Genomic DNA, 27,320 nt, shown 5'->3' with positions numbered 1-27,320 from the left:
TGATCCAACAAGGCTTCTCTTATGTTCTTATGTGACACAGAGTGTTGGACTGGATGGGCCATTGGCCTGATCCAACAAGGCTTCTCTTATGTTCTTATGTGACTCAGAGTGTTGGACTGGAGGGGCCATTGGCCTGATCCAACAAGGCTTCTCTTATGTTCTTATGTGACACAGAGTGTTGGACTGGATGGGCCATTGGCCTGATCCAACATGGCTTCTCTTATGTTCTTATGACTTTTTTAAAAAGTACATCATGTAGAACACAGCTTCCTTTACGCTTTATCTACCCAATTCACAAACTGTTTCGTTGTTTTATACTATTGTATTCCATTTTTTTAAAAAAAAATCCTGACCCAGGTTTTTGTATAACATCAAAATAATGGATCATTCGGCACAGAAGAGTCGCCGCAGAACAGAAAGCGACTGTGCTCCAGAGGTCATTTCTACATTCCAGAGCTACATTTTCAAGGCTGGGTGGAAATATCTAATTTTTCTCTCTTACTGTTCCAGTCCATTTGACTTCCAGATTACCAACAGTGGTAGAGTGTGCGTGTGTGTGTGTGTTTAAGACAGAAAAGAGAGAATTACTATTTAAAAGAAGAAATGATTCTTAGACTCCCAGGGCTATGAAAAGCCAAGACTGATTTGCAGAGATATAAATCATAGTTCTCCCTGCATGACTGGGTTTCTATTCTTTATCTTGTCTTCCTGCCAGGCCTACTTGGATGCACCGCGTGAGGTCACTGGCGCAGCTTATTCCCACCAATTACGGGTCCCTTCTTCATGCACAGGAACTTCCTGAACCGTAAGTAAGTGCAGGCTCGTGACAAACCTGGTCAAAGAGGCACAGTTCCTCCAATTTTCAACCCCCACGCGCATCGCTGGACACGAGACGCCTCTCACCAAGTAACCCTCCACCTTTCCCCCACCTCAGTCTCAGTGTTATATAGGGTTTCCCTTCCCCACAGCTCAGTGAGCCCCTCCTGCGTCCCCTGGCTTCTATCAATCACCAGTTACAGTGAGAATTGAAGAGAACAAAAGTAGAAGGAACTTCTGAGCTGAGTTGTGTCCCTCTACACCAGGGATGGCCAAACTGCGGCTCGGGAGCCACATATGGCTCTTTCACACCTATTGTGTGGCTCTCGAAGCTCCTCCCCACCACTGGCTGCCTTGGACAATGCATTTAAAGTTGCTTTATTTCCACCTCTCCCTCCCTCTCTCATCTATTTGCCTTCCTTCCTTTCTTCCAGTTCTCAAACATCTGATGTCCATGCCTCGTGGCTTTCAGACATCTGACGATTATTCTGTGCGGCTCTTATGTTAAGCAAGTTTGGCCACAGCTGCTCTAAGCACTACTGAATTCAACAGACTGAGAAGGATGTAAAACTCTGCTCGGGACGACGCTGCAAAAATACGACGCTAACGGAGCATTATAAGGAAGTGTAAGGGTATTAACATATATGTAATAAAAATATATTAAAATATTAGAAAATACAGCGCAGGTCAGCGCACAGAGTCCAGCAGGCTAACAACTGAGCACTCTCCCTCACCCACCCCTTTTAGGCCTCTGGTTTCTTTACTTTATACCAGGGGTGGCCAAACTGCAGCTCGGGAGCCGCACATATCGTGTGAAAGCCCCCGCTGCCTGGTTGGCCAGCTTGAAGAGGGCATTTAAAAGTTAAAGTTGCTTTCTTTCTATCTCTCCCTCCTATCTATTTCCTTCCTTCCTTCCTTCCGGCTCTCAAACATCTGACGTTCATGTCTTGCAGCTCCCAAACATCAGACATTTATTCTATGTGGCTCTTAAGTTAAGCAAGCTTGGCCACCCCTGATTTATACTCGGCTTTTCTCCCCAGCGGGGACCCAAAAGAGCTGACCTCGTTCTCCCCTCTTCCATTTTTTCCTCGCAACAACAACCCTGAGAGGTAGGTTAGAAGAGTGTGCGACTGGTCATGCAGCAAGCCTCCCATGGCAGAGTTGGGATTTGAATCAGGATCTCCTTGGTCCTAGTCTGGCTTGCTAACCACTAACCCGTGCTGGCTCTCCTGCTCTCAGCTTTGCAAAGAACAGCTTCCAGCCATGTGGCTAACCCTGGCCAGAGCTCAAGAAATGACAAGGAAACCAGATTTTCTTCTGAACGGTGTCTGCAGGGGAAGGTCTTTGGCTCCCCTTCCTTCTCTGCCCTGCAGGTACCAGACCCCATCCCCATTTCTCTTCTCTGCCTTGAGCACCAGTTTGATGTAGTGGTGAAGTGCGCGGACTCTTATCTGGGAGAACAGGGTTTGATTCCCCACTCCTCCACTTGCAGCTGCTGGGATGGCCTTGGGTCAGCCAGAGCTCTCTTATCTGGGAGAACCAGGTTTGATTCCCCACTCCTCCACTTGCAGCTGCTGGAATGACCTTGGGTCAGCCAGAGCTCTCTTATCTGGGAGAACCAGGTTTGATTCCCCACTCCTCCACTTGCAGCTGCTGGGATGGCCTTGGGTCAGCCATAGCTCTGGTAGGAGTTGTCCTTGAAAAGGCAGCTGCTGTGAGAACCCTTTAAGCCCCACCCACCTCACGGGAGGGCTGTTGTGGGGGGAGAAGATATAGGTGATTGTAAGCCGCTCTGAGTCTCTGATTCAGAGAGAAGGGCGGGGTATAAATCTGCAGTCTTCTTCTTCTTCCCCAGTCGCCAGAATTCAATTTCTTACCCAACGTCTTGGGGGGGAAGAAGAATTACACAAACATACAATGCATGCTGTATAAATATACATGATTTCTGCACAAATAATTTGGGTTTTCTTTGGGAGAGGAACTTGGATGCCATTCAACCACTTGGACTCTCGACAGAGCTCATGCAATCCAACACTTCTGCATTTCTCAGAGAATTCTTCCACTGCTGCATTACCAAAGGGGACTGCTGTATACAAGCGCAACCGCAAAAAAGGCATATCAATCTATCCACACAGAAATCCCTTGTTTTGGAGAAGCTCTCCCTCTTCCAATAAAAGCGGAAGGGGGAAATCCTTATAGGATTTCAGCTTCCCTTACAGCCTTAAGCCTCCATTTCTATTTCCCCCCTTCACCATTATTGAAGCTTGGTGAAGATCAAATATGTTGTCACATTTTAGAAAGTCTCTCCTAAACCTTACCGGTTGTGAGAACAGCCTGATCCTCTACCACCCTGGAGACATAGGTGTCGGGATTGACACAGAAGTCACTGGAAGCCTACAAGAGAGAAGATAAGCAAGGAATGAAAGGGGAGAAACAACAGCCAAACGCAGGAGATTTCTTCACTTTGGGATGTCTTGCGAAGTTACTCTGCCCTCATTTCTGTTTCAACCACAGCTTAAGCAGCAAGCACGATTTATCTATTTAAGAACGGGGGAACGACTCCTGAAGAGGGCTCTTGTGTCCGGCGAGTCAACAAATGTATCTGGACGGGATGGAAAACGTGCTTTCTGTCCCCTGCTTTCCAGCCTGCATCTTAGGGCCAGCTGACACGTGCAACGGAATAGAGTGGCATAGCTCTTCCTGGGCTGTACCGCTTCAGGCAGATTGTGGGAGGTTATAGGTATGCACAGGGGTCGTTTTGTAGAAAAATATGTGGTGGAGCTCATTAGCATAACTCATTAGCATATGCTGCCCCCCCCCACCAGCCAAAAGCGACCCGACGCAAGAAAGGAGAGCCTTGGGCGAGTGAGGCCTGCTTGGACTGGCTAGCGATCCAGCCAGCCCAAGCAGGCCTCGCTCACCTGGGGCTCTCCTTGGCTGCCCCCCCCCCAGTCAAAAGGCCAGCAAGCCACCTGCCTCCCAAAATCACATAAGAAGTGGAGAAAGGGTGGTGTGGGCTTCTCCAGGGATTAATGAGGGCTGCTGGGGGTGTGGCAAAGCCCCTGGTGGCTGGCTGGCTGCCCGCTCTCCTAATCCAGGGATTGTTATGCAGCTGCACCTACTGTTCAATGGGCAGTAGGTGGGGAGGAGGAGTGGGAACCCTCAGAAAAGTTCAGGAGCTGCGCTGCTGTGAGCTTCTGCTGAATTCAAGGCCTGGGTATGCACGTTCCCTTCACTGGACAGAAAAATCAGCATCTCCGGAAGAAGCGCTACAACTAGCTCTTTTCCAGTCATGCCAGTTTTCTACATAGAAGAAGAAGAAGGTGATATTGGATTTATATCCCGCCCTCCACTCCGAAGAGTCTCAGAGCGGCTCACAATCTCCTTTACCTTCCTCCCCCACAACAGACACCCTGTGAGGTAGATGAAGATATTGGATTTATATCCCGCCCTCCACTCCGAAGAGTCTCAGAGTGGCTCACAATCTCCTTTATCTCCCTCCCTCACAACAGACACCCTGTGAGGTAGATGAAGATATTGGATTTATATCCCGCCCTCCACTCTGAAGAGTCTCAGAGCAGCTCACAATCTCCTTTACCTTCCTCCCCCACAACAGGCGCCCTGTGAGGTAGATGAAGATACTGGATTTATATCCTGCCCTCCACTCCGAATAGTCTCAGAGCGGCTCACAATCTCCTTTCTCTTCCTCCCCCACAACAGACACCCTGTGAGGTAGATGAAGATATTGGATTTATATCCCGCCCTCCATTCTGAAGAGTCTCAGAGCAGCTCACAATCTCCTTTACCTTCCTCCCCCACAACAGACACCCTGTGAGGTAGATGAAGATATTGGATTTATATCCCGCCCTCCACTCCGAAGAGTCTCAGAGCGGCTCACAATCGCCTTTCCCTTCCTCCCCCGCAACAGACACCCTGTGAGGTAGATGAAGATATTGGATTTATATCCCGCCCTCCACTCCGAAGAGTCTCAGAGCGGCTCACAATCTCCTTTATCTTCCCCCCCACAACAGACACCCTGTGAGGTGGGTGGGGCTGGAGAGGGCTCTCCCAGCAGCTGCCCTTTGAAGGACAACCTCTGCCAGAGCTATGGCTGACCCAAGGCCATGCTAGCAGGTGCAAGTGGAGGAGTGGGGAATCAAACCCAGCTCTCCCAGATAAGAGTCCGCACACTTAACCACTACACCAAACTGGCTAGTTTTGCTGGGGAGGAGGGGAAGTATCCCAACCTAGATCATCCCCCTACAAACACGCATGCAGATTATATCTTCTGCGTTGAAGCTTTTATATTCTTGTTTTTTTACTTGGCCTGTGACTGTAAATAAACTGACTGACTGACACTGTGTGTATATCACAACCTTAATTCCTTCTTTTAGCAACGTCAGCCTGGATGCCTGGTTAACCCAAAGAGAAAAGGGTGTGCACTTTTGCATCAGATCCACTCACCACAGCCACAGCTAGCTCCAGACCCAGTGACCCCCAGCTCACGATGAGGGCGAGAACTCCAAGGAGGCATACCCTGCGAGAAGGAGAAGAAATAAGGCACGGCTGGTAGACAGATCGGCTCCAGTTCTAATACCTCCAGTTCTAATACCAAAGGTTGGTAATTCGGAGTTCCAAGCAACAAGCTGTCAATCAATCGGTATTTCTGCAACTACCAATTTGGGAGAGGAGGCAGAACGGCCGCCAAAGTCGTTGGCTGCGTTTGTGAAATTCAGATCGGTGCCGTATGAAGAGCTCCGTGCGGGGAACCTGAAACCGGGCTAGCTATTAACAAGAACGGTCGCTTGGCAGACAAAGCTCAGCGCCGCAGTTCGTTTTCCTCAGACTCCCTTCATTTTGGACAAGTGAATAAACCTCACTCTTTCGCACTGGCATGGATTCCGCCAAGGCAAAATGCTGACAGCTCACGTCCTTGAGGTAGGAGGAGAGGAATGAATGAGCGCGAGGAATGGTGGGCCAGAACCAGAGCCAACAGCACTCCAACCAGTTACAGGCCATTCTATAGAAAGGTAGATGGGACTATAAAATGAGGAACCTCTCTTATCCAGGAGTCTAGGTTTCCTGAGCGGGCCTTCCACAAGACTCCTTCAGTTGGGACTCCCATTCCAGAGCGAATCCACTGCCCTTGCACTGCCCACTTATCTGCCCTGTTTTGGATAAACACAGGGCATTTTTTGTAGCAGGAACTCCTTTGCATATTAGGCCACACGCCCCTGATGTAGCCGATCCTCCTGGAGCTTACAGTAGGCCCTGTAAGAAGAGCTCTGTAAGCTCTTGGGGGATTGACTACATCAGGCAAAGGAGTTCCTGCTAAAAAAAAAAACCCTGTATAAACATGGAGCAGAATCAGTGGCTATTGATGGAACTCTCTGCATAGGGCAAGTGATGCTCTGTATTCTTGGTGCTTGGGGGGGAGGGGGGCACAGTGTGAGGACTTCTAGTGTCCTGGCCCCACTGATGGACCTCCTGATGGCACCTGGGTTTTTTGGCCACTGTATGACCCAGAGTGTTGGACTGGAAGGGCCACTGACCTGATCCAACATGGCTTCTCTTATGTTCTCCCTTCTGGGCACAAACGTGACTGTGGCCCAGAGGAAGAGGTGAACGGCGGCAGCCACTCCTTCTCTTGCTTCCATCACTGTCAGCATGAGCAAAGATGACAGGTAAACAGGCAAGAAGTGCAAAGAGCAACAAGGGCTTGGCAGTGGGCTCTCTGCCAGGGGGTGGGTCTTCACAGCTGCGCTATGGCATAGACCAGGGGTGGCCAACGGTAGCTCTCCAGATACTTTCTGCCTACAACTCCCATCAGCCCCAGCCAGCATGGCCAATGGCTGGGGCTCATGGGAGTTGGAGGCAAAAAAAAAAAATCTGAAGAGCTACGGCTTAATATAAGAGCCACATAGAATAAACATCAGATTTTTGAGAACTGCAAGACATGAACGTCTGAGGGAGGGAGGGAGGGAGGGAGGGAGGGAGGGAGGGAAGAAGGAAGGAAGGAAGGAAGGAAGGAAGGAAGGAAGGAAGGAAGGAAGGAAGGAAGGAAGGAAGGAAGGAAGGAAGGAAGGAAGGAAGGAAGGAAGGAAGGAAGGAAGGAAGGAAGGAAGGAAGGAAGGAAGGAAGGAAGGAAATTGATGGGGGAGGGGGAGGAAGGCGGAGGTGGAAAGAAAGCAACTTTAACTTTAAATGCATTCTCCAAGCCACTCGCTGGCTTGGCTTGGAGGTGATTTAAATGCCTTTTCCAAGCCAGCTGACAGGGCACTGGATGCTTCGAGAGCCACATAATATGTGAAAGTGCCACCCCTGGCCTACGGGCATAAGGCAGCAGTTGACAGGACTGCCCCCTGGGAAGTGAAATGAAACCAAAACCTTGCAGCTTCAAAACCCTCCTTTTCTCTCTTGCATTGACGAATTATTACGAAGCACAGCTGCATGCATGAAATTCAGCTGCCACATTTCGTTATCTGTGCCACGCTCTCTTGTGTATTTAGTTTCAGGCAAGTCCACTCCCATGTTGAAGAGGGCAGGGGACGCAGGACTTCACCCTTAAATTACTCGAGGTAGGCAGAAACTAAGCTCCTCCAGCAAGCTTGGCAGATCCTTGAATGTCAAGCTCTAGCCCGGTCTCCTGATTTCTCAGGTCATAACAAAAACCAACACATGTAATTGCACAAATTGACTTCAGCTTATCAAAACAAGGAATTTAATTAGGATAACAACTTGTGTCATCTGATGAGGTTGGGCACAACATTAGCCACAGACTCAGCAGGGTTTCTACGGAGTGACACCGGTGCTTTGTGGATGGTCTACACACATCGCACAACAGAACATAAGAGAAGCCATGTTGGATCAGGCCAATAGCCTATCCAATCCAACACTCTGTGTCACACAGTGGCCAAAAAAAAAAAAAGTGCCATCAGGAAGTCCATCAGTGGGGCCAGGACACTAGAAGCCCTCTCACTGTGCCCCACACAAGCACCAAAAATACAGAGCATCACTGCCCCAGACAGAGAATTCCAACAATAAGCTGTGGCTAATAGCCACTGATGGACCTCTGCTCCATATGCTTATCCAATCCCCTCATGAAGCTGTCTATGCTTGTAGCCGCCACCACCTCCTGTGGCAGTGAATTCCATGTGTTAATCACCCTTCACGCTGGAACTACTGAGGGCTTCTCTTCCCTAAAAGCAAAAGGCCAGTCCTGGTTTTCCTCTACTACAATAGAATAGGAGGTGCTTCAGGAGGTATTGAGCCTGCTTTGGGAACACCCATTTGGAAACAGCTGTTAAGAATATCCTTATCTTGGAACTGCCTAATATTCTGTGGTGCCTTCCAATATTTTGTGAATGGGATACAGCCCCCATAGCACCCTTTTATTGTGGTGTCCACAGGTTGGGAACCCTTGAGCTAAACTAATTCTGCTGAGCCTCTGTCCATTTCAATGCCAAGAAATCAAATTCCTGCAGACATTCCCTTTCAGAACTGCCTGGGAGTGGACATTCTTAGTAACCTTTTCTCTCTTTAAAGCCCACAGACTTCATCTTTATTTCCAACTCTGGTTTCATTAACCATGTTATTTTAACTAGTTTCTGGTAACCTAGATGATTTGAGGTGGGGTGGGGGTTGGAATCAAGCAAAACCTAGCTGAATTGCAATAACCAATCATTAATTTAATTTAATTTATAATTAATTAATAAGTAAGATTTGCCTCTTAAAGTTAGCCCCGTGGCACAGAGTGGTAAAGCTGCCGTACTGCAGTCCAAACTCTGCTCATGACTTGAGTTCTACCCCAGCAGAAGCTGGGTTCAGGTAGCCGGCTCGAGGTTGACTCAACCTTCCATCCTTCTGAGGTTGATAAAATGAGTCCCCAGCTTTCTGGGGGTAAAGTGTAGAGGACTGGGGAAGGCAATGGCAAACCACCCTGTAAAAAGTGTGCCGTGAAAATGTCATGTTTCAACGTCACCCCAGAGTTGGAAACGACTGGTACTTGCACAGGGGACTACTTTTACCTTTAAGGTTTTCCCCCATGTTTGAGAGGAGGTGAGTGGAACCTAATGTCTCACCATTAAGGATACAGATGTACCATTAAGGATATACGCAGATGATGGCCATAAAACCAAGCCTGTTATTCTTTTAATCTGTTAAAAACATCTTCCCTATTTTGCATGCTACTTCATTGCCCACCCTCTTCATATATGACTGCTATTTCCAATTCCATTCCATTTCATTGTCTGATGGAAGTGTGCTTGCACCTCGAAAAAAAACTTCGTTGGTCTTCAAGGTGCCCCTGGACTCTGAATTTACAATAACCAATGTGATGGTGAACTGTACCACAAATGGAAACCACGGTGACTTAAATGAGGGCTGTTTAACTCTACCTGTGCTGCTCAGCAAAGCCATGTCACATAAAAGAACAGAAGAGAAGCCATGTTGGATCAGGCCAGTGGCCCCTCCAGTCCAACACTCTGAGTCACATAAGAAAATAAGAGAAGCCCTGTTGGATCAGGCCAGTGGCCCATCTAGTTCAACACTCTGTGTCACATAAGAACAGAAGAGAAGCCATGTTGGATCAGGCCAATGGCCCCTCCAGTCCAACACTCTGTGTCACATAAGAACATAAGAGAAGCCCTGTTGGATCAGGCCAATGGCCCATCCAGTCCAACACTCTGTGTCACATAAGAACATAAGAGAAGCCATCTTGGATCAGGCCAATGGCCCATCCAGTCCAACACTTTGTGTCACATAAGAGAAGCCATGTTGGATCAGGCCAATGGCCCATCTAGTCCAACACTCTGTGTCACACAGTGGCCAAAAAACCCAGGTGGAATCAGGAGGTCCAGCAGGAGGCCCACTGTTGCCCCCCCCAAGCACCAAGAATACAGAGCATCACTTGCCACAGACAGAAAGTTCCAACAATACACTGTGCTAATAGCCACAGACGGACCTTTGCAAGCGCTGTTCTTGCCGTTGGGACTTACCCCATCAGGATGGCCTTTGAGTTTCTGATCAGCCCAAACAACACTAGCAAACAGATCAGGACGTGGAACATGAGCAGGCCCAGATATCCCAGCCACCTATTGCAAAAGAAAAGAAAAGAATCAAAACACTCATGGTCAAAGAGAACTGAGACTGAATTAGCAATCAGCAAGACAGAATAGGCAGCTATCCATCTTATCCAACAGACCACCATCTAAAGATCAATACAGCAGTTGAAATGCTTTGATATTTTTACGATTTTTATGTCTTAATGTATTTTTATATTTCATGTATATACATGAACACGTAAGTCGCCCGGAGCCTGCTTTGGCGGGGAGGGCAGGATATGAATCGAACAAATAAATAAGTGCAAGGTGAAAAGATGCAGCCTTCAGTTCCTGGCATCGTTACATTGAAATCAACAAGCTGTATACATGCTCACCGGATCTCAAAAGCTAACCAGGTTCAGCTCTGCTTTGTTCCTTGGCTGGGAGACCACCAAGGGTGTCCAGCATTCCTAGGCAGAGGCAGGCAAAGCCCTATATGGCCTAAGACCTGCCTACCTTAGGGACAGTCTCTCCCCACACATTCTTCAGAGGGTACTTAGATCTGGACTTCAAAATCTGTTAGCAACCCCTGGCCCGAGGGAGGCAAAACTAAAGTCCACTAGAGAGAGAGGGCCTTCTCGATAGCAGCCCCCTACGAGTGGAACCAACTGCCAGAGGAAGTGAGGGCCTTATGGGACATTGCCCAGTCCCGCATTGCCTGCAAGACCACTCTCTTCCGGTTGGCTTTTAACTGACGCTGTGTCTGTACTTTAGGGAAATTGAAGAAATACTCGGCAGGGAGGGCAGGATATAAATCAAATAAAAGTATAAGTAAGTATAAACAAGGTGAGAGCAACCCACCTCTGAAAACAGGATTTAAAGAAATTAATGGCATCGTGCTGATGCTGAGGCTCAGTCGCTGCTCTGGCTTGAAACGACAAGCCCTCGTAAAATTAAGGCAGCTCATACTCGAGATTAGCCTCATCCAGATGGACCAGGCTAGTATGGTCTTGCCAGATCTCAGAAGCTAAGCAGGGCTGGCCCTAGTTAGTATTTGGATGGGAGACCACCACCGTAGTCCAGGGCTTGCTACACGGAGGCAAGACAATGGCCAGCCACCTCTGAACATCCCTTGCCTTGAAAACCCTACAGAGGCACCATAAATCATCTGTGACTTGATGGCACTTTCTACTACCACCATAACTTGAGCTTCAATGCTTGGTAAACCTTTCGGGTTTGAAAGAGACAGAAAGGATCCTAGGGCTGTAAGTCAGATGCAGGAAGGAGGCTAAGGCTTGAGGGAGGAAGGGAGGGAGGGAGGGAGGGAGGGAGGAAGGAAGGAAGGAAGGAAGGAAGGAAGGAAGGAAGGAAGGAAGGAAGGAAGGAAGGAAGGAAGGAAGGAAGGAAGGAAGGAAGGAAGGAAGGAAGGAAGGAAGGAAGGAAGGAAGGAAGGAAGGAAGGAAGGAAGGAAGGAAGGAAGGAAGGAAGGAAGGAAGGAAGGAAGGAAGGAAGGCAGGCATCAAAAATACCCACAAGAACATCCACACTGCCCACCTGTACCAGTCATACAGATCAATCCGGACTGCCAGCTCTTCCAGAGAGACGTCCTCATTCTTCCAGAAAGGGATCTCTGTCGCCTGCCTCACCAGATCCTCCAGGAGCCCTTGCAGCTTTTGGACAACGTTCAGGTAATCTGTTTGCTTGGCGAATATTTCTTCGAGGATCACTAAGTTCGCTTCTGCAGTTTGGTTCAGAGCCAATGCTGTGTCTAGCACCTGCAGGGGAAAGAAAGGCCTGATCTTTGACAAGGCAACCTCCACAGGAGCACAGAGAAGTAAGGCCCAAGGAATCCAAGGGGAAGTGTTGAGTCGAGATGGATGACCCAAGGCAATGGTTCAGTATTTTGGATTGGGATATCTAATAGCCTATCTAGGTACAACATCAGAGACTTGTCCCAACAAGACACAGTCTCTCATTCAAATCAGTAACCCATATATAAACATTAACAACTTCTCCCATTCAACAGCAACAGACCAGGACAATTTCAGAAAGCAGCTGTGTTGGTCTGCAGAAAAAAATCCAGATTCGAATCCAATACCACCTTAGAAACCAACAAGTTTTTTTGCAAACGGGCTTTTGAGAGTCAAAGCTCCCTTCATCAGATGGGTGGGACATTCTTTCTTGGTATTTCTCACACTATTCAGACTTTTGCTGCTGGGCATGGAAAGACCGGTTTCTAATAGAAAGCAGCTGCCAAGCAGAGGATTGGGCCAACAACAAAAAGGACCTGACTCTTAAGGGAGCTCTTTGTATTCACATAATCAAATGGTAGAGCTGTAAATCAAAAAATTTTTACCCGCTACCCTCCTGAGCAGTGACAGTCCAAAATGTCTTTCTTTTTCTGTTGCGTGTGCGTGCACGCAGCTGCATAGACCATGCATAATCGTGACAGAACATTTCTTTATCCAAGAAAGTCAAAGCTGTTATTTTTAGAAAAGGATGGAGACAGAACAGGGCTGCATCTCTGCCTATTAACATGCAGCCATCCAAGCCTTGCTGGCAGGCAGGTGAGAACAGAGAAGGCACCTACAGGTGGACAAAACCTCTCGGAGAGAGGATTTCTTCCACCTCCTGCTGAAACACACTCTTTGGCGGATCCCTTCAACTCACCCGGTCTTGGACCCCAGAAACAGTGCGATTGGCATGTCGTAGGGAGTACGTCACCCGATGAATACCATCACTGGTTTCCCCATTTCCATAGAAGCCAACAGCTATACCAGCGCTATGAGAAAAAGAAACAATAAATGGATAAAACAGGGCAGTGCATTTCAATCTGCTCCTGAGTGGGGAAAAACCGGCCTCTTCCTCATTCAAGGGTCTCCACAGGGAGAAAAGGAAGGAACCTTCAGGCTCCAAAGCAAGAACCACTGCCGGGCTCATTCTGACCCCTTCAGATTGCACAAATAAGAGAACCGACTCGGCTATTTAACTGAGGATGAAAACAAAACACGCTGCTTTCCTTTCGTTCTGCAGCAACTGCATCCAGCATAGCTTCCATTGTCAGACCCAAAGAAAGGCTGGAGCGTCCGCCCACGTGAGCATCCGTTCCCATGGGCAGTTTTCCGAGCTCCCCGCCTTCAGAAAACAGTCTGCAGCCCTGTCTCTCCAACCCGGACTGTGGGGGTGTCTTGGAGGACAGGCAGTCTACTCAGTATATATGCTTGGGACTCACCTACACCGTTAACAAACTGGGGTGTGTGTCATGACCTCCTCTGACCATTCCAGTGACTTCAGGGGAAGAGACCGAGGAGCCAAGGCCTGTCGATGCGGGGGCCAGGGAGGGCCCAGAACTGTAGAAGTGCCTGCTGACAATGCTGTCCCCATGCCAGAGCCTGCAAGGGAGAGCTTGCCACCGGCCCTTGGTGATACCCATCAACCCTCCAACCTGGGCCCGAAGACACCCCCACCCCACCCCGCAGGACCTGCTCACACTGCAGGAACGGCAACGGCACAAGGCCCAGGATGAGAAAAGGAAAGGGAAGAGAAATGGAGGGAGGGAGGAAGGAAGGAAGGGAAGGGAAATGGAGGGAAGGAGGAAGGGAAGGGAAATGGAGGGAGAGAGGGAGGAAGGGAGGGAAGGGAAATGGAGGGAAGAAGAAGAAGATATTGGATTTATATCCCGCCCTCCACTTCAAAGAGTCTCATAGCGGCTCACAATCTCCTTTACCTTCCTCCCTCACAACAGACACCCTGTGAGGTGGGTGGGGCTGAGAGGACTCTCCCAGTAGCTGCCCTTTCAAGGACAACCTCTGCCAGAGCTATGGCTGACCCAAGGCCATTCCAGCAGGTACAAGTGGAGGAGTGGGGAATCAAACCCGCTTCTGCCAGATAAGAGTCTGCAGATAAGAGGGAGGGAGGGGAGGAGGCAAGAAGGAAGATGTGGAGGAGGAGGAAAGGGGAGTTGGAAAGAAAGCAACTTTACATGAATTCTCTAAGCTGCTGGCTAGCTTGGCTTGGCGAAGTGATTTAAAGAGACAAATGCCTTCTCCAAGCTGGCTGACAGGGGCAGTGGGAGCTCCCCTAGAGCCAGTTTGGTGTAGTGGTTAAGTGAGTGGACTCTTATCTGGGAGAACCAGGTTTGATTCCCCACTCCTCCACTTGCAGCTGCTGGAATGGCCTTGGGTCAGCCATAGCTCTGGCAGGAGTTGTCTTTGAAAGAGCAGCTGTTGTGAGAGCTCTCTCAGCCCCACCCACATCATGGGGTGTCTGTTGTGGGGGGGGGGAGGTTAAAGGAGACTGTGAGCCGCTCTGAGACGCTGAGATTCTGAGTGGAGTGCGGGATATAAATCCAATTTCTTCTTGACCACCTGAATCATGCCATTTCCTTATGTATGCTGAGATAAGAAAGAGATCTACGCATACAAGGAACGCAGCTGGAAAACCTGTGGAGCAGGCCACCAGACCACATGGCCCCCGCATGCACAGAGAGAAGAGAGAACCTGGTTCTCCTTGTGACTGTTTCAAAATCACAAGAAAGTACAATTTTTTTCCCACAGACTTGCATTCTCGCTTCTCCAAAAAAAGCAAGCCCGGATTCACTTGGTGCAGGAAGCACTATTCTTAAAATAGCAGAAGCAGCAGTTTCCAGTCGGAGGAACTAAGGAAGAAGGATGACCCCCAGGAGGAAGCAGCAGCAGCCGCTTTATAATTTCAAGAACAAGAGAGCCAGCACAGAGCCTGCACTTTTCAAAACTGTGCTTCATAAGTGAAAGCGACCACGAACACATCAGCTGCACGATGAGTCACTTTCTTTTAAATCCACTTGTCTACGCCTCTGCTTTTAAGTGCCTTTCCCCTCGACTACAAATAATTATCAATCTGAACCAGTAACCGGCTTCCCCTCTTAATACACCCTCCAAAGCCAGGGAGGAAATGTGGTGGTCTTGACAGTGGGTCACACAGCGACCGTTTGCAAGTGGATTTTGCTATTCCTACACCCAGGGGTGGAATTCCAGCAGGAGCTCCTTTGCTTATTAGGCTACAAACCACTGATGTAGCCAGTCCTCCAGGAGCTTACAAAAAAGAGCCTTGTAAGTTCTTGAAGGACTGGCTACATCAGGGGTGTGTGGCCTAATATGCAAAGGAGCTCCTGCTAGAATTCCACCCCTGCTTACACTGTGAAAAACCAGTTGCAAAGCACGTTATTTAGTGTGCGTGAACCCACCCAAGTGTGAACACATTCAGTGTCTCTTCAAACTGCTTAAGGCCAGAAGGAACATGCCCTAGCTCTCCTTCCGGGCAGAGTTCCTTGTTCCCCACAGGTAAATGAAGCTAAAAGCCCTTTCCTCTTCACCCTGATCCAACAAGAAACCCATCCATAAAAGTCTCATATTGAGTCAGTCTACTGATGGCAAAACACCTTTAATTACAGGAATTTTACAAGCTGAAGCTTTTAAAAAAAAAACCCTTAACGTTACTCCCAGGGACGAATTAATTTTCCCATCTAATTACCACTTTATTCTTCAACATCAGGGGGAAGTGCTATTTCTGAGAGAGCTGCAAAAACCATCTTTCAACATCTGTTTGCATCTTGCGTCTGCAAGAGAATCAGACATTTGAGACTGTCCGAGCAGTCCAACAGATGGTGCACAAATGGGAATCCTCTTGCTGCCTTCCCCGCCTCCCCCCCCCCAACCCCTCTCTCCTTGCTCCTCCGATGTTTTCCTGGAGTTCTTGACAATACAAAACATGCACCTCCAAAAATGGACAGAAAACCCTGCAGCAATGAAAAGCCACCCATTTCCTTCCTACTGGGCCTAGAGCAGAGACTTGCAAACTGGTATTTAACAAGGCACGGGGAGGGGACCGGGGGGGACACTAGGGTTGCCGAGCCCCCCAAGCCACCAGCAGAGATGGAGAAAAATAAGGTTGCCAGAAACTCCTGGAAATTTTGGGGGCAGAGCCTGAAGAGGATAGGGCAGGGGGGTCGAACTCATTTGTTATGAGGACCGGATATGACATAAATGAGACATTGTTGGGCCGGGCCATGTGTGTACCTATTTAAGATTAGGTAGCAGAGATATAAATTTTATAAGAATACAGACAAACACAAATATATATTTTATAAAAACTTCAAACATGCTTCAAACATTAGCACTCGTTGGTCTTAAAGATGCTTTCTTTGTGTTTTTCCCATGGGAACTGGGCAAAGGAAGCTCTGGTTCTTTCCTTCCTTCCCCAGGAGACTGGGGGGGGGGGGAGCTGCAGCCAACAGAACGAAGAGAGGCTTGGTTCAGTAGCTCTGCTGTGCGATTGAGAGAGCCTGGCAAAGCAAGCTATTCCTCCCCCATTCCTCCCCAAGGGAGAAGCCTCAGCCAATGGAGAAAATAGAGGTTTTGCTCTGTAGCTCCTGTGTAATTGAGCAAGCCTTGCAAAGCAAGATATAGAGAGAAGGGAGCAAGATATAGAGAGAAGGAAGCAGATGACAGCCAGTTGTTCAAGGGCCTGATTCGGCCCCCGAACTGCACGTTTGACACCCCTGAGATAGGGGCTTCAGTGGAGTAGAATTCCACAAAGTCCACTCTCCAAAACATCTAAAAAATGGGGGAAGCAATTGTGGTCTGAAGATGAGCTGTAATTCTGGGGGATTCCCCAGGTCCCGTCTACATCCCTCGGGGACACCAATGACCACACTGGTGTGGTCACTGGTATCCTATACCAGTTGGGGGGAACAAGTTAGTGCCCTCTGCCGTGACATTCAAAATTACCGGTGGTTGCGCTTGAGAAACGCTGGATGAGAGCCATAGGTAAAATTAGACTCACAAGGCCGCCTCTCTGGAATGCTTCACAAAATTTGACACAAATCGGTACTGAAAAAATCTGGCAATTTCCTTAAACTGCACAACAAAGAGAACAGAGCCTGGTGTGTTTCGCTCAACAAGTATAATGAATTCCAGTTCCAGTATTTGAGCTCTGTTTCTTTTTAGTGACCCTGAACAATAAGGAACCAGGGAACAAAGGTAGTTAGATAGCCCCTGTTTCAGGGAGGGAGGGATATTTCCTGAGTTTTCTTCTCCTCCCCATGGTCATGTCCATCTATTGTCTCCCCGTTCTGTTTATGCAACGGCAAGTAGTCAAATAAGCTTTACAGTAAGCAGAGAGAAAAAGAGAGAGTGAGAACAATGGTTGCAGGCAAGGTATGAGCTGCTTTCATTAGAGGACACAAAAAGAACCCACAGACTTTCAGATGTATCCAAAACAGACCAGGTCACCTTTAGCAGGGGAATCCAGACGAGCAGCATTCCTGGACTGCAGTGGAAGAAAGCTGCTCAGAGGTATCTATAGCAGGATAGCATGTGCTGCTCAGGGGTCTCTATAGCAGGATAGCAAGATAGCATGTGCTGCTCAGGGGTCTCTATAGCAGGATAGCATGTGCTGCTCAGGGGTATCTATAGCAGGATAGCATGTGCTGCTCAGGGGTATCTATAGCAGGATAGCATGTGCTGCTCAGGGGTCTCTATAGCAGGATAGCATGTGCTGCTCAGGGGTATCTATAGCAAGATAGCAGGTGCTGCTCAGGGGTCTCTATAGCAGGATAGCATGTGCTGCTCAGGGGTATCTATAGCAAGATAGCAGGTGCTGCTCAGGGGTATCTATAGCAGGATAGTTCAGCAAAAATTCAAGGAGTTCAAGCAACATTCAAGAACCTGAAATTGCCTCAGTATTGATGAAAGAGTAGAGGATGGCCTCAAATGCACTTCCTTTGTATGCAGGGTTAAACACAACACTGTGCAATCTCCTAGTCCTCCATCAGGTGATAGGAACCACCCACTGGGCTTGGTACTCAACCCCTCTCACGGGCTTGGTAGACATTCCCCTTCTCCCTTTCTGTTTCAGGAATAACTACAATTAGCATTCTGTTCGAATCAACGATTTCACCCTATTTGCCACCCAACTGCTGTTTACAACCATAGTTATGACAAGGCTTGCCAGTGATGGTTCAGTACCGAGTATACATGAACACGTGAAACTGCCTTTTACTGGATCGGACTCTTGGTCCACCAAGGTCCATATTGTCTACTCAGACTGGCAGCGGCTTTCCAAGGTCTTTCACATCACCTAACTGGAAACCCTGAGGATTGAACCTGGGACCTCCTGCAAGTATGGTTATGTTGCTGGTACAGATGAAACAATAAACATAGTAGGTCATGAATGAACGAAGCTGCCTTATACTGAATCAGACCCTTGGTCCAGCAAAGTCAGTGTTTTCTACTCCAACAGGCAGTGGCTCTCCAAGGTCTCAGGATGAGATCTTTCACATCACCTACCACCTGGTCCTTTCGAATCACAGACACCAGGGATTTAACCTAGGGCTTTCTGCATGCCGAGCAGATGTTCTAAAGCTAAGCCATATTTCAAACCACCCAACCAAGAGCAGAAGATCAGATGGCACTACACTGTGCCAAGCCAGGGCCTGTCATATTCTGGCACAGAGATCATGCTTATATGCAGACAAAGATTAATTTTTGCCCTTTGGTCAGATTCACATCTGCAGGTGGCATGCACCCTTTACAAATTCATCACTGCCCCTCTCTGAATTTTCAGTTTTCCATTACACATGGAACATAAATGAAGCTGCCTTATATTGAATCAGACCATTGGTCTTTTAAGGTCAGTATTGTCTTCTTAGACTGGCAGCAGCTCTCCAAGTTCTCAGGAAGAGACGGCTTTCATATTATCTACTGCCTGATCTTTTTAACTGGAGATGTGGTGGATTGAACTTGGGACCTTGTGTGCGTCTAGCAGAGGCTCTCTCATTGAGCCACAGCCTGTCATTAGTGCTTTTCCTCCTGCCTCAATCTCTCCAACCTCCTTTCTAGACTCACTCTTTGCATCAGTCATATAGCAACAGGCTCTGCAAAATCCTACAACACAAAAGTCTTATTGGAAATACTTCACTTTTGAGAGACGGAGCGGGCCTAGTTGTAAAACAGCTCAAGGGACCAGGATCAGACACTGCCAGCAACACTGTCGTCTGGGTCTCATTTCTGTAAACTAAAATAGCTGGGTCAGTGGACAGAAGGGACAGAGGTCACTTCTCTCTGGTGCTACAAGATTTATTCTTTGAAAGCAAAACCCTTCTTCAGACTTCAGGCCTTACACTGACAGTTATGCCCATCCCAGATTCCGTCCCTCTAGGAAGGCGTTCTCGGAAAGCTAACGGTAGGTGTCCGAATAAACCCAAATAAGCACTGCAATCTTCATGATCCTACAACCAAAGAAGAATCCCACACCATTAGCTTCCTGTCTTATTCTAAAAAAACCTCAGAAGAACAAATTCACTTATCTGCAGCTATTGCCGCTGTGTATCTAACACTGAAATACAAGCCAGTAAACTCTCCAAGGATATACAGCAGGGGTGACCAAACTGCGGTTTGGGAGCCACATGTGACTCTTTCACACATATTGTGTGGTTCTCAAAGCCCTCACCTGTCCTGTTGGTCAGACTGGAGAAAGCATTTGTCTCTTTAAATCACTTCTCCAAGCCAAGCCAGATGGCAGCTTGGACAATGCATTTAAAGTTAAAGTTGCTTTCTTTCCACTTCCCCTCCCATCTAATTGCCTGCCTACCTTCCTTTCTGTCTTGTGGCTCTCATACATCTGACATTTATTCTATTAGGCTCTTACATTAAGCAAGTTTGGTCACCCCTGATATACAGTAACTAAATCTATACGTGCTTCAGGACAGATAGAAACTCTGCAGTATTGCTTGTGGGCAGGGCTTTTTCTTGTAGAAAAAGCCTAACGGGAACTCATTTGCATATTAGGCCATGCCCTCTGATATCACCATTGTTTCACACAGGGCTTTTTTGTAGAAAAAATCCAGCAGGAACGTATTTGCCTATTGGGCCACACCCCCTGACACCAAACCAGCCAGAACTGCATGCCTGCTCAAAAAAAAAAAGCCCTGCTTGTGGGAATGCGGTAATCTTTTGCAGCATTAGATATTCGCCCAACAATAACCAACAACAAACATCCAACTAGTTATAACTCGGTTTGCAAGCTGCTGGAGGAGAAGGCAGAGGTGGTGGGGAAGAGACCCGGACTCACCTGCAGACTAGCGTCGCAATGATGACGCACCAGGCCGTGCAACAGCAATCTGCATTCAGATGTTCTTCACTCTTTCGGTGGCGACAGCACAGCCAGAAGGAGTAGAAGAGGAGGAAGAGGAGATCCAGAGCCAGGCAGGACACGGCCACCCCGCCCAACAGCAACAGGGCCTGCGGGAGACAAAAGAGATCCAGGTAAATGACAGAATGCTCGTTAAAACAACATCCAATGCCTTCGTGTGGCTCTCTCCATATGTTCTCAAACTGCCTCCAAGTTGTCTTGATCCACTGCCTGCCATATTGTCGATAATATCCTGATCTGAAATGGACAGGTGCCCAGATCCTTCAGATTGGGCTTCACTGAAAACAGTACTAACATCATCATCATCAATCATCATCATCATCATCATTTGGTGTAGTGGTTTGTTGTAGTGGTTAAGTGCGCGGACTCTTGTGGAAGGACCGGGTTTGATTCCCCACTCCTCCACTTGCAGCTGCTGGAATGGCCTTGGGTCAGCCATAGCTTTCATAGGAGTTGTCCTTGAAAGGGCAGCTGCTGTAAGAGCTCTCTCAGCCCCACCTACCTCACAAGGTGTTTGTTGTGTGGGGGTGAGGGAGAGGTAAAGGAGATTGTGACCGCTCTGAGACTCTGAGATTCAGCGTATAGGGTGGGATATAAATCCAATACCTTCTATTATTATTATTATTATTGCTGCTGCTTTAGGGGCTTAAAAGTGCTGGCAACCAACAACCAATTCAAGGGATTCTCACTGCAATCCCTAGGCAAAGATTCATGTCTATCTCTTAGCTAGACAAGCAGCGCAGCAACATCTATCGGTTCAACACAATACAGTGAAAATATAGTTTTAATTTAACATTCTGACAGTGCCAACTGTAACCATACAGTGAGGAAAGACTTTTTTTTCCCTTTTTGGTCTCATGCAAAGTTCTTAATGTTGTTTTCTGAAATATTGTATATAAATAAATATTACACAGTCTCAAACCCTTCGCTCAATATGGCTCCCAACGAATAACAAATAAGGACTTTCCCTCTTACATCCAGGGCTGAAGTCATAACTGGGAGGGGAGGTTAACCAGCTATAGTTTAAAACAAGGCGATTCCCTATTTGGCACTTTCTCATTCATGGATGAAGAAAGGCTCCCAAATAACAATGTCCTGTTACGGCATAAGTAAATTGTTGGAGAAGCCACACTTGGTAATCGGGGTGAAGATGACAGCTTCATCAGGTAGGGCCCCAGATTTTGTCCTTGATGGTTATGCTCAAGATAACTCTCCATATGACGACACTGATGTGGCAACAGATTTCTTAATCTGAAGATTCTAGCAACAGGAAGACTCTCTCGGTCTTCCCTGTTTGCTTCCAAGTAGGAGAATCCATCTCTCTTTTGACACCCCTGGAAGCTCTTTTTTGAATCAGTGTCGTGTTTTCAACCGAGGCCAGCAGCTTTGGCTCCGTGCATTCAGATGTGGCCAAACTTGCTGAACACAAGAGCCACATAGACTAAACATCAGATGTTTGAGAGCTGCAAGACATCAATGTCAGATGTTTGAGAGCCGCAGGACAAGAAGGCAGGCAGGCAAATAGATGGGGGGAGGGGGGTAGAGAGGTAGAAAGAAAGCAACATTAACTTTAAATGCATTCTCCAAGCCACCAGCTTGGCTTGGAAAAGTGATTTAAAGAGACAAATGCCTTCTCCAAGCTGGCCGACTAGGGCAATGGGGGCTTCGAGAGCCACACAGTATGTGTGAAAAAGCCACATGTGGCTCTCGAGCCACAGTTTGGCCACCCCTGGTGCATTAGATTGCCTGGGAGCTGTAATCCACCCTTCCCACTTCCCCACTGTGAACAGCAACAGACATTTCAGTAGACTCCCCCCCGCATAATATTAAAGTGGGAATCTACAGGCTAGAAGTAACCTTTTTTTTAAAAAAAAGTGACATAATTTTAGGCATTTCATAAATAAAAGAAAGAGAATGCAGCCATTCATTCAGTCCAAGATACAGCACAGCTCCTTAAACTTCCCAGCCTCCAACACAAGGGGCAGAAACCAGAGCCTTCGGGGTTGCCACTCACATACTATATAGCTGTGTGATGTAATGGTCAAAGTGTTGGGACTCAGTTGGTGGTGACCTTGGGCTCATTTCCCCACTAGGCCAGGCAGCAAACTGGGTGACTCTCACTCCACCTTCTCTTTGCTTTGCTGGGCTCTCTCAATCGCACAGCAGAGCTACTGAGCCAAGCCTCACTTCCTTCTATTGGCTGAGGGTCCTCCCCCTCCCGGTCCCCTGGGGAGGGAAGGAAAGAGCCAGAGCTTCCTTTGCCCAGTTATGCTATCACGTATGCTTCCCTGAGATCCCTGAGGAACAGAGCAGGGAGAAAATGCAACTGATTTATTCAGACACCAAAACGACAGCTCCTCCTTGGAAGTGCATCGAGGGTCCTGCCAAGCTGTAAGCATCAGGAAGCCATGGCAGCCATACAGAGCTCAGAGCAGCTATTCTCCACGCTGCCCGTAGCTAGGCTGGCCCAAAAGGGGTGCTTTTAGGACACGGCTCTGCCTCTTCCAACCCACTCGTTTGACACAGCCCTGTGACGGCATTTGTTTAGCTGACAGTGTGTGGAAACCCAGCGTGTGAAGTTCACTTTTCCGTTTTGCCTGTTAAACAAGCTCTGTTTTTAGACCTGCCTGGGATCACCAATAGGGCTCTCTGGGAATCAGAGAGCAAAGGGGATGATGTAGTCAGAGTTACGGGACTAGAGAATCAGCGCTGGCTGTCATCACTCACGGCAAACAAATCCAAGGAAGATATATGGAGAGAGGGGGTAAAGCTTCCTGGATACACAAACACTACTGAAGGAATTATTTTATAAAAAGAAAACAGGTGGGGTACCTTTTGCCAAAAACATTCCCCCAAAGCAATAAGCACTCTCTGCTCAGCCCCCAGTTCCATGCACTACAGCAAGACTTGACAAATCCCAGGCGTCATGTTAGGGCTGCCAGCTTCATGTTAGGGCTCCTATCAGGCCCCCGAGCAACTGGCTGTCATCTGCTTCCTTCTCCCTCTCTCTTGCTTCCTTCTGCATCACAGCTTGCTTTGCCAGGCTTGCTCAATCACTTAGGAGCTACAGAGCAAAGCCTCTATTTTCTCCATTGGCTGAGGCTCCTCCCTTGAGGAGGAAAGGGGGAAGGGAGAGCTTGCTTGGTCAGGCTCTCTCAATCGCACAGCAGAGCTACTGAGCCAAGCCTCACTTCCTTCTATTGGCTGAGGGTCCTCCCCCTCCTGGTCCCCTGGGGAGGAAAGGAAAGAGCCTTTGCCCAGTTCCCTGGATCCCATGGGAGAAAGCCTTTCAGCTGAGGCAGTGGGTGTCACTTGTTATTGGCCTCCTCCCCTCATTCCAACCCAGCACTACAAGAACTGCTAGACCTGGACAATAGGTCACATCTGTGAGGCAGAATCTGCCATCTTAGTCTGCCTAATTTTAGATTTTATATATTTTAAACTGGTCTTTTATTGTTTTTACTGTAGACTGTTTTTATGATGTAACCCACCCTGAGCCTGTTCTACGGGAAGGGCGGGCTAAAAATCTAATAAATAAATAAATAAATAAATAAATAAATAAATAAATAAATAAATAAATAAATAAATAAAATACAAAGAAAACACCTTGAAGACTGAGAGCTAATGTTTTAAATATGTTTTTTTTAAAAAAAAATAAACATCTTTAATTGTTTTTGTGTCCTATATAAAGTTTATGTCTCTGCTACCTGGTATTACATTTTATGGCACATATGGCTCAACGTGACAAGGTTTCATTTATGTCAGATCCGGCTCTCATAACAGATGAGTTCAACACCCCTGTTCTAAGGCCTCCATTTTCTCCAGGGGAACCGATCTCTGTCATCTGGAGGTTGTAAACCCTACGCCAAATTGCCATGGAACCTAGAAATTTCATTGTGGCACCTACTATTCACAGCATTGGGTTTATTGCCACTTTTCTGAACAATCCTCATGAGCAATGTTCCCTCTAAGCTGCAGAGTCTTGTGAGCAAAAATTCTACTTTGTGAGCTGCTGGCATTAAAGTTGTGAGCGACTGCATCCGTTAAGTGTGCTCTGGGGTCATCCTTCCTGAACTAAGACAAAAGTGTGTGAGCTGGAGGCTAAAAATCTGTAAGCTGGCTCCCGCTAACTCAGCTTACAGGGAACACTGCTCATGAGAACTGCTAACCTCATCTGACATCAGACTATGTTTTACTGGATGACAGAGAAAAACACGTGAAGTCCTTGCCATTGCTTGTTCAGATGTTAACTTTACACTATTCAATGGTGACAGAGGAATTAGATTTCCTAAACTTTTCAGTTGGCTCCCAGAGCCAAAAATTTTTTTCAAGGCCTGGTGCTGTTGAACATGCCTATGAAAACTTCAGCTACCACAACTTCATGTTGCTGGCATTCAAACAAAGCCTGCATCCGCATTATGCGCAGCAAAAAATACTCCAAGCATTTCAACTGATTGCTCTTTGGACACAAAGCTGGAAGGTGAGACCTGCCAAATGCCGCAAACCGACAAAACATCTTAAAAACAGCTGGAACGGAGCCCAAGGGGCCAGCAATATTACTGCCCTTCAGTCCACACACAAATCGGGCGCAACAGAGAAGATTTCATTTTCAATCATTTTCATTTCCTGCAATCCTTGTAAAATGACAGAGGCATTTGAATTTTTAGCAATAAAATAAAATAGCTTCCCCTCAGCAAGGGAGCTGGCATTAGGAATGCTACAATTAAATTAAAATGGGTTTCTTAAAAAAAAAAAAAGAGAGAGAGAGAGAAAGAAATGGGGAGGGTTCCCTCCGTTACCACACAATAATTACAATCAAACACATCTGCTGAAGACAAAAGTCCACAGATCTGAAGCTTTTCCCACTGAGGAATTCTCTAAGCCAACTTTCCATGCTTTATGCTAAGCCAATAGCAGAATTTGAACATTTATGTATCTACAAAGGGGCCTCAGAGCCCAATAACTGTTCCACCGAACTCAATATTGTCTTCCCTGTTAGGTGACACAGAGTGTTGGACTTGATGGGCCGTTGGCCTGATCCAACATGGCTTCTCTTATGTTCTTATGTGGCAATTCCCCAGAGTCTCAGGTAGAACAGAAAGGAGCAAGAGTCCAGGTGCACCTTAAAGAATAGCAAAATTTGTGGCAGGGTTATGAGCTTCCATGTCACAAATGTTGTGAGTCTTCAAGGTGCCACGGGACTCTTGCTCTTTTCTACCATGACAGACAGACTAACATGGCTACCCATCTATTCTATTTACTTCATTTATACCCCCTCCTTTCTGCCCAGGGGGAAACCAAAGCAGTTTCCTCTCGTCCATTTTATCATCAGCACATCTCTGCAAGGCCATGTCTGGCTCAAGCTTCTATAGCTCAGTGGGGGCTTGAACCTGGATCTCCCAAATCTGCTTTGGTCATCTTAAACTTGGCCTCTTTGATGCTGGGGATTGAGAGCAGATTCTGCAACCCCAACCAAAGTGCTCTCTGGGGTACATGCAGGGAAAGGCGGTCCCTAAAGTATGCAGGTCCCTGGCCACTTTCCACCACCAAGGTTTTTTAGAGGGGTAGGTTAGATACTAGACTAGCCAGTCTATGAAGGCAATGGGCAAGGAATTTATTTTATGGGATCTAATCCATTAGGCGAGGGACGGTGGCTCAGTGGTAGAGCAGTTGCCTGGTAAGCAGAAGGTCCCAGGTTCAATCCCCGGCATCTCCAACTCAAAAGGGTCCATGCAAAAACCTCAGCTTGAGACCCTGGAGAGCCTCTGCCAGTCTGAGTAGACAATACTGACTTTGATGGGCCAAGGGTCTGATTCAGTAGAAGGCAGCTTCATATGTTCATATATATGACTAAAGGGCTTCTGAGAGATGCTTTACAAATAAGAAAAAGAATCGAGGTGAACAGTTGCCAGTGATCCAAGTGTAAACTATTTACAGACGGAGGACAATGCACTGAAACAGCCGTGCAGAGTGTTCTCATGTATATTTATGATTTATTGTGAGAGTGTGGGGGAAGGGGATTTGTGTGTGCCACTTCCTAATCAAGGACTAAGAACAGCCAGTGCGTGAGCTTGGATTATTAACCTACACGTCAATTATCATTAGTATTAAAATGTACACTTCTTGTAATGTAAAAGTGCTTTCTTTGACTGATTCTTTCCTGATCCTCTTGCTCTGAATTCTGACGGAGTGTGCAGACCCCGGCTGCAGAGAGCTTCCTGAGGCTCCCATGATATTGTGCCAAAAGGTGACATCATCTCTTTTCTTCTGCCTCGCTGAAATTTCTCGGAAGTGGTAATGGGAAGGAAGTCATTAACGACTACCCCCTCACCTACACTCGATGACCGAAAGGCAGACTGCAAAACCCTTCAGTCTCTACAGACAGGCCTGAACCTTTGCTAGCTTATTAAAGAGGGGGTTTATGTCATGGAACAAAGCACCAAAACGTTTATGCAGAAATCACGGCTGACATGAATCACTTTAGGACAGGGGTGTCAAACATGCATTCCGGGGACCAAATCAGGCCCCTGGAGTGCTCCTATCAGGTCCCCGAGCAACTGGTTGTCATCTGCTTCCTTCTCCCTCTCTCTTGCTTCCTTCTGCATAACAGCTTGCTTTGCCAGGCTTGCTCAATTGCACAGGAGCTACAGAGCAAAACCTCTATTTTCTCCATTGGCTGAGGCTCCTCCTTTGGGGAGGAAGGGGGGGAGGCAAAGCTTGCTTTTCCAGGCTCTCTCAATCGCACAGCAGTGCTACTGAGCCAAGCATCTCTTCCTTCTATTGGCTGAGGTTCCCCCTCCCCAGTTCCCTGGGAAAGGAAGGAAAGAGCCAGAGCTTCCTTTGCCCAGTTCCTTGGATCTCATGGGAGAAATACAAAGAAAGCACCTTTAAGACCAATGAGTGCTAACGTTTTAAGCATGTTTTAAATTTTTTAACAGATATATATTTAATTGTATTTGTCTGTGACCATTAAAGAGTTGATATCTCTGCTACCTAATCTTAAATAGGTACACACACGGCCCAGCCAGGTATGGCCTGGCCCAACCCGACATGGCCCCGCCCAACACGGTCTCATTTATGTCAGATTCGGCCCTCGTAACAAATGAGTTTGACACCCCTGCAAGGACACGGTAAAAAAAAAATGTTTCTACAAAATCAACTAACTGGGAGTAACAGAGTGGTGCTCTGTATTCTTGGTGCTTGGGGGGGGGCATAGTGGGAGGGTTTCTACTATCAGAGAGCCAGTTTGGTGTAGCGGTTAAGTGTGTGGAC

General features: G+C 47.5%; 2 protein-coding genes across 2 annotated transcripts in view; one reads left to right on the top strand and one right to left on the bottom strand.

The window, feature by feature from the left end:
- LFNG (LFNG O-fucosylpeptide 3-beta-N-acetylglucosaminyltransferase) overlaps positions 1-18,655 on the top strand; it is a 139,506-nt gene extending 120,851 nt beyond the window's left edge. The window contains exon 9 of the transcript XR_009556494.1: positions 18,645-18,655. The gene's annotated coding sequence lies outside the window, so the exon portion shown is untranslated. The remainder of the gene's footprint in view (positions 1-18,644) is intronic.
- TTYH3 (tweety family member 3) overlaps positions 1-27,320 on the bottom strand; it is a 112,425-nt gene that overhangs the window by 43,469 nt on the left and 41,636 nt on the right. The window contains exons 2-7 of the mRNA XM_060260488.1: positions 19,968-20,137; positions 12,528-12,639; positions 11,412-11,632; positions 9,813-9,908; positions 5,281-5,353; positions 3,135-3,210 (exon numbers count right to left, since the gene is read on the bottom strand). Of these exons, the coding sequence (XP_060116471.1) occupies positions 3,135-3,210; positions 5,281-5,353; positions 9,813-9,908; positions 11,412-11,632; positions 12,528-12,639; positions 19,968-20,137 (748 nt within the window). The remainder of the gene's footprint in view (positions 1-3,134; positions 3,211-5,280; positions 5,354-9,812; positions 9,909-11,411; positions 11,633-12,527; positions 12,640-19,967; positions 20,138-27,320) is intronic.

Source organism: Heteronotia binoei, chromosome 20 (assembly GCF_032191835.1).
Source record: "Heteronotia binoei isolate CCM8104 ecotype False Entrance Well chromosome 20, APGP_CSIRO_Hbin_v1, whole genome shotgun sequence".
NCBI classification, from domain to species: Eukaryota; Metazoa; Chordata; class Lepidosauria; order Squamata; family Gekkonidae; genus Heteronotia; species Heteronotia binoei.
Note: the sequence above shows the minus strand (reverse complement) of the source record. Positions and strands in the feature narration are given on the sequence as shown.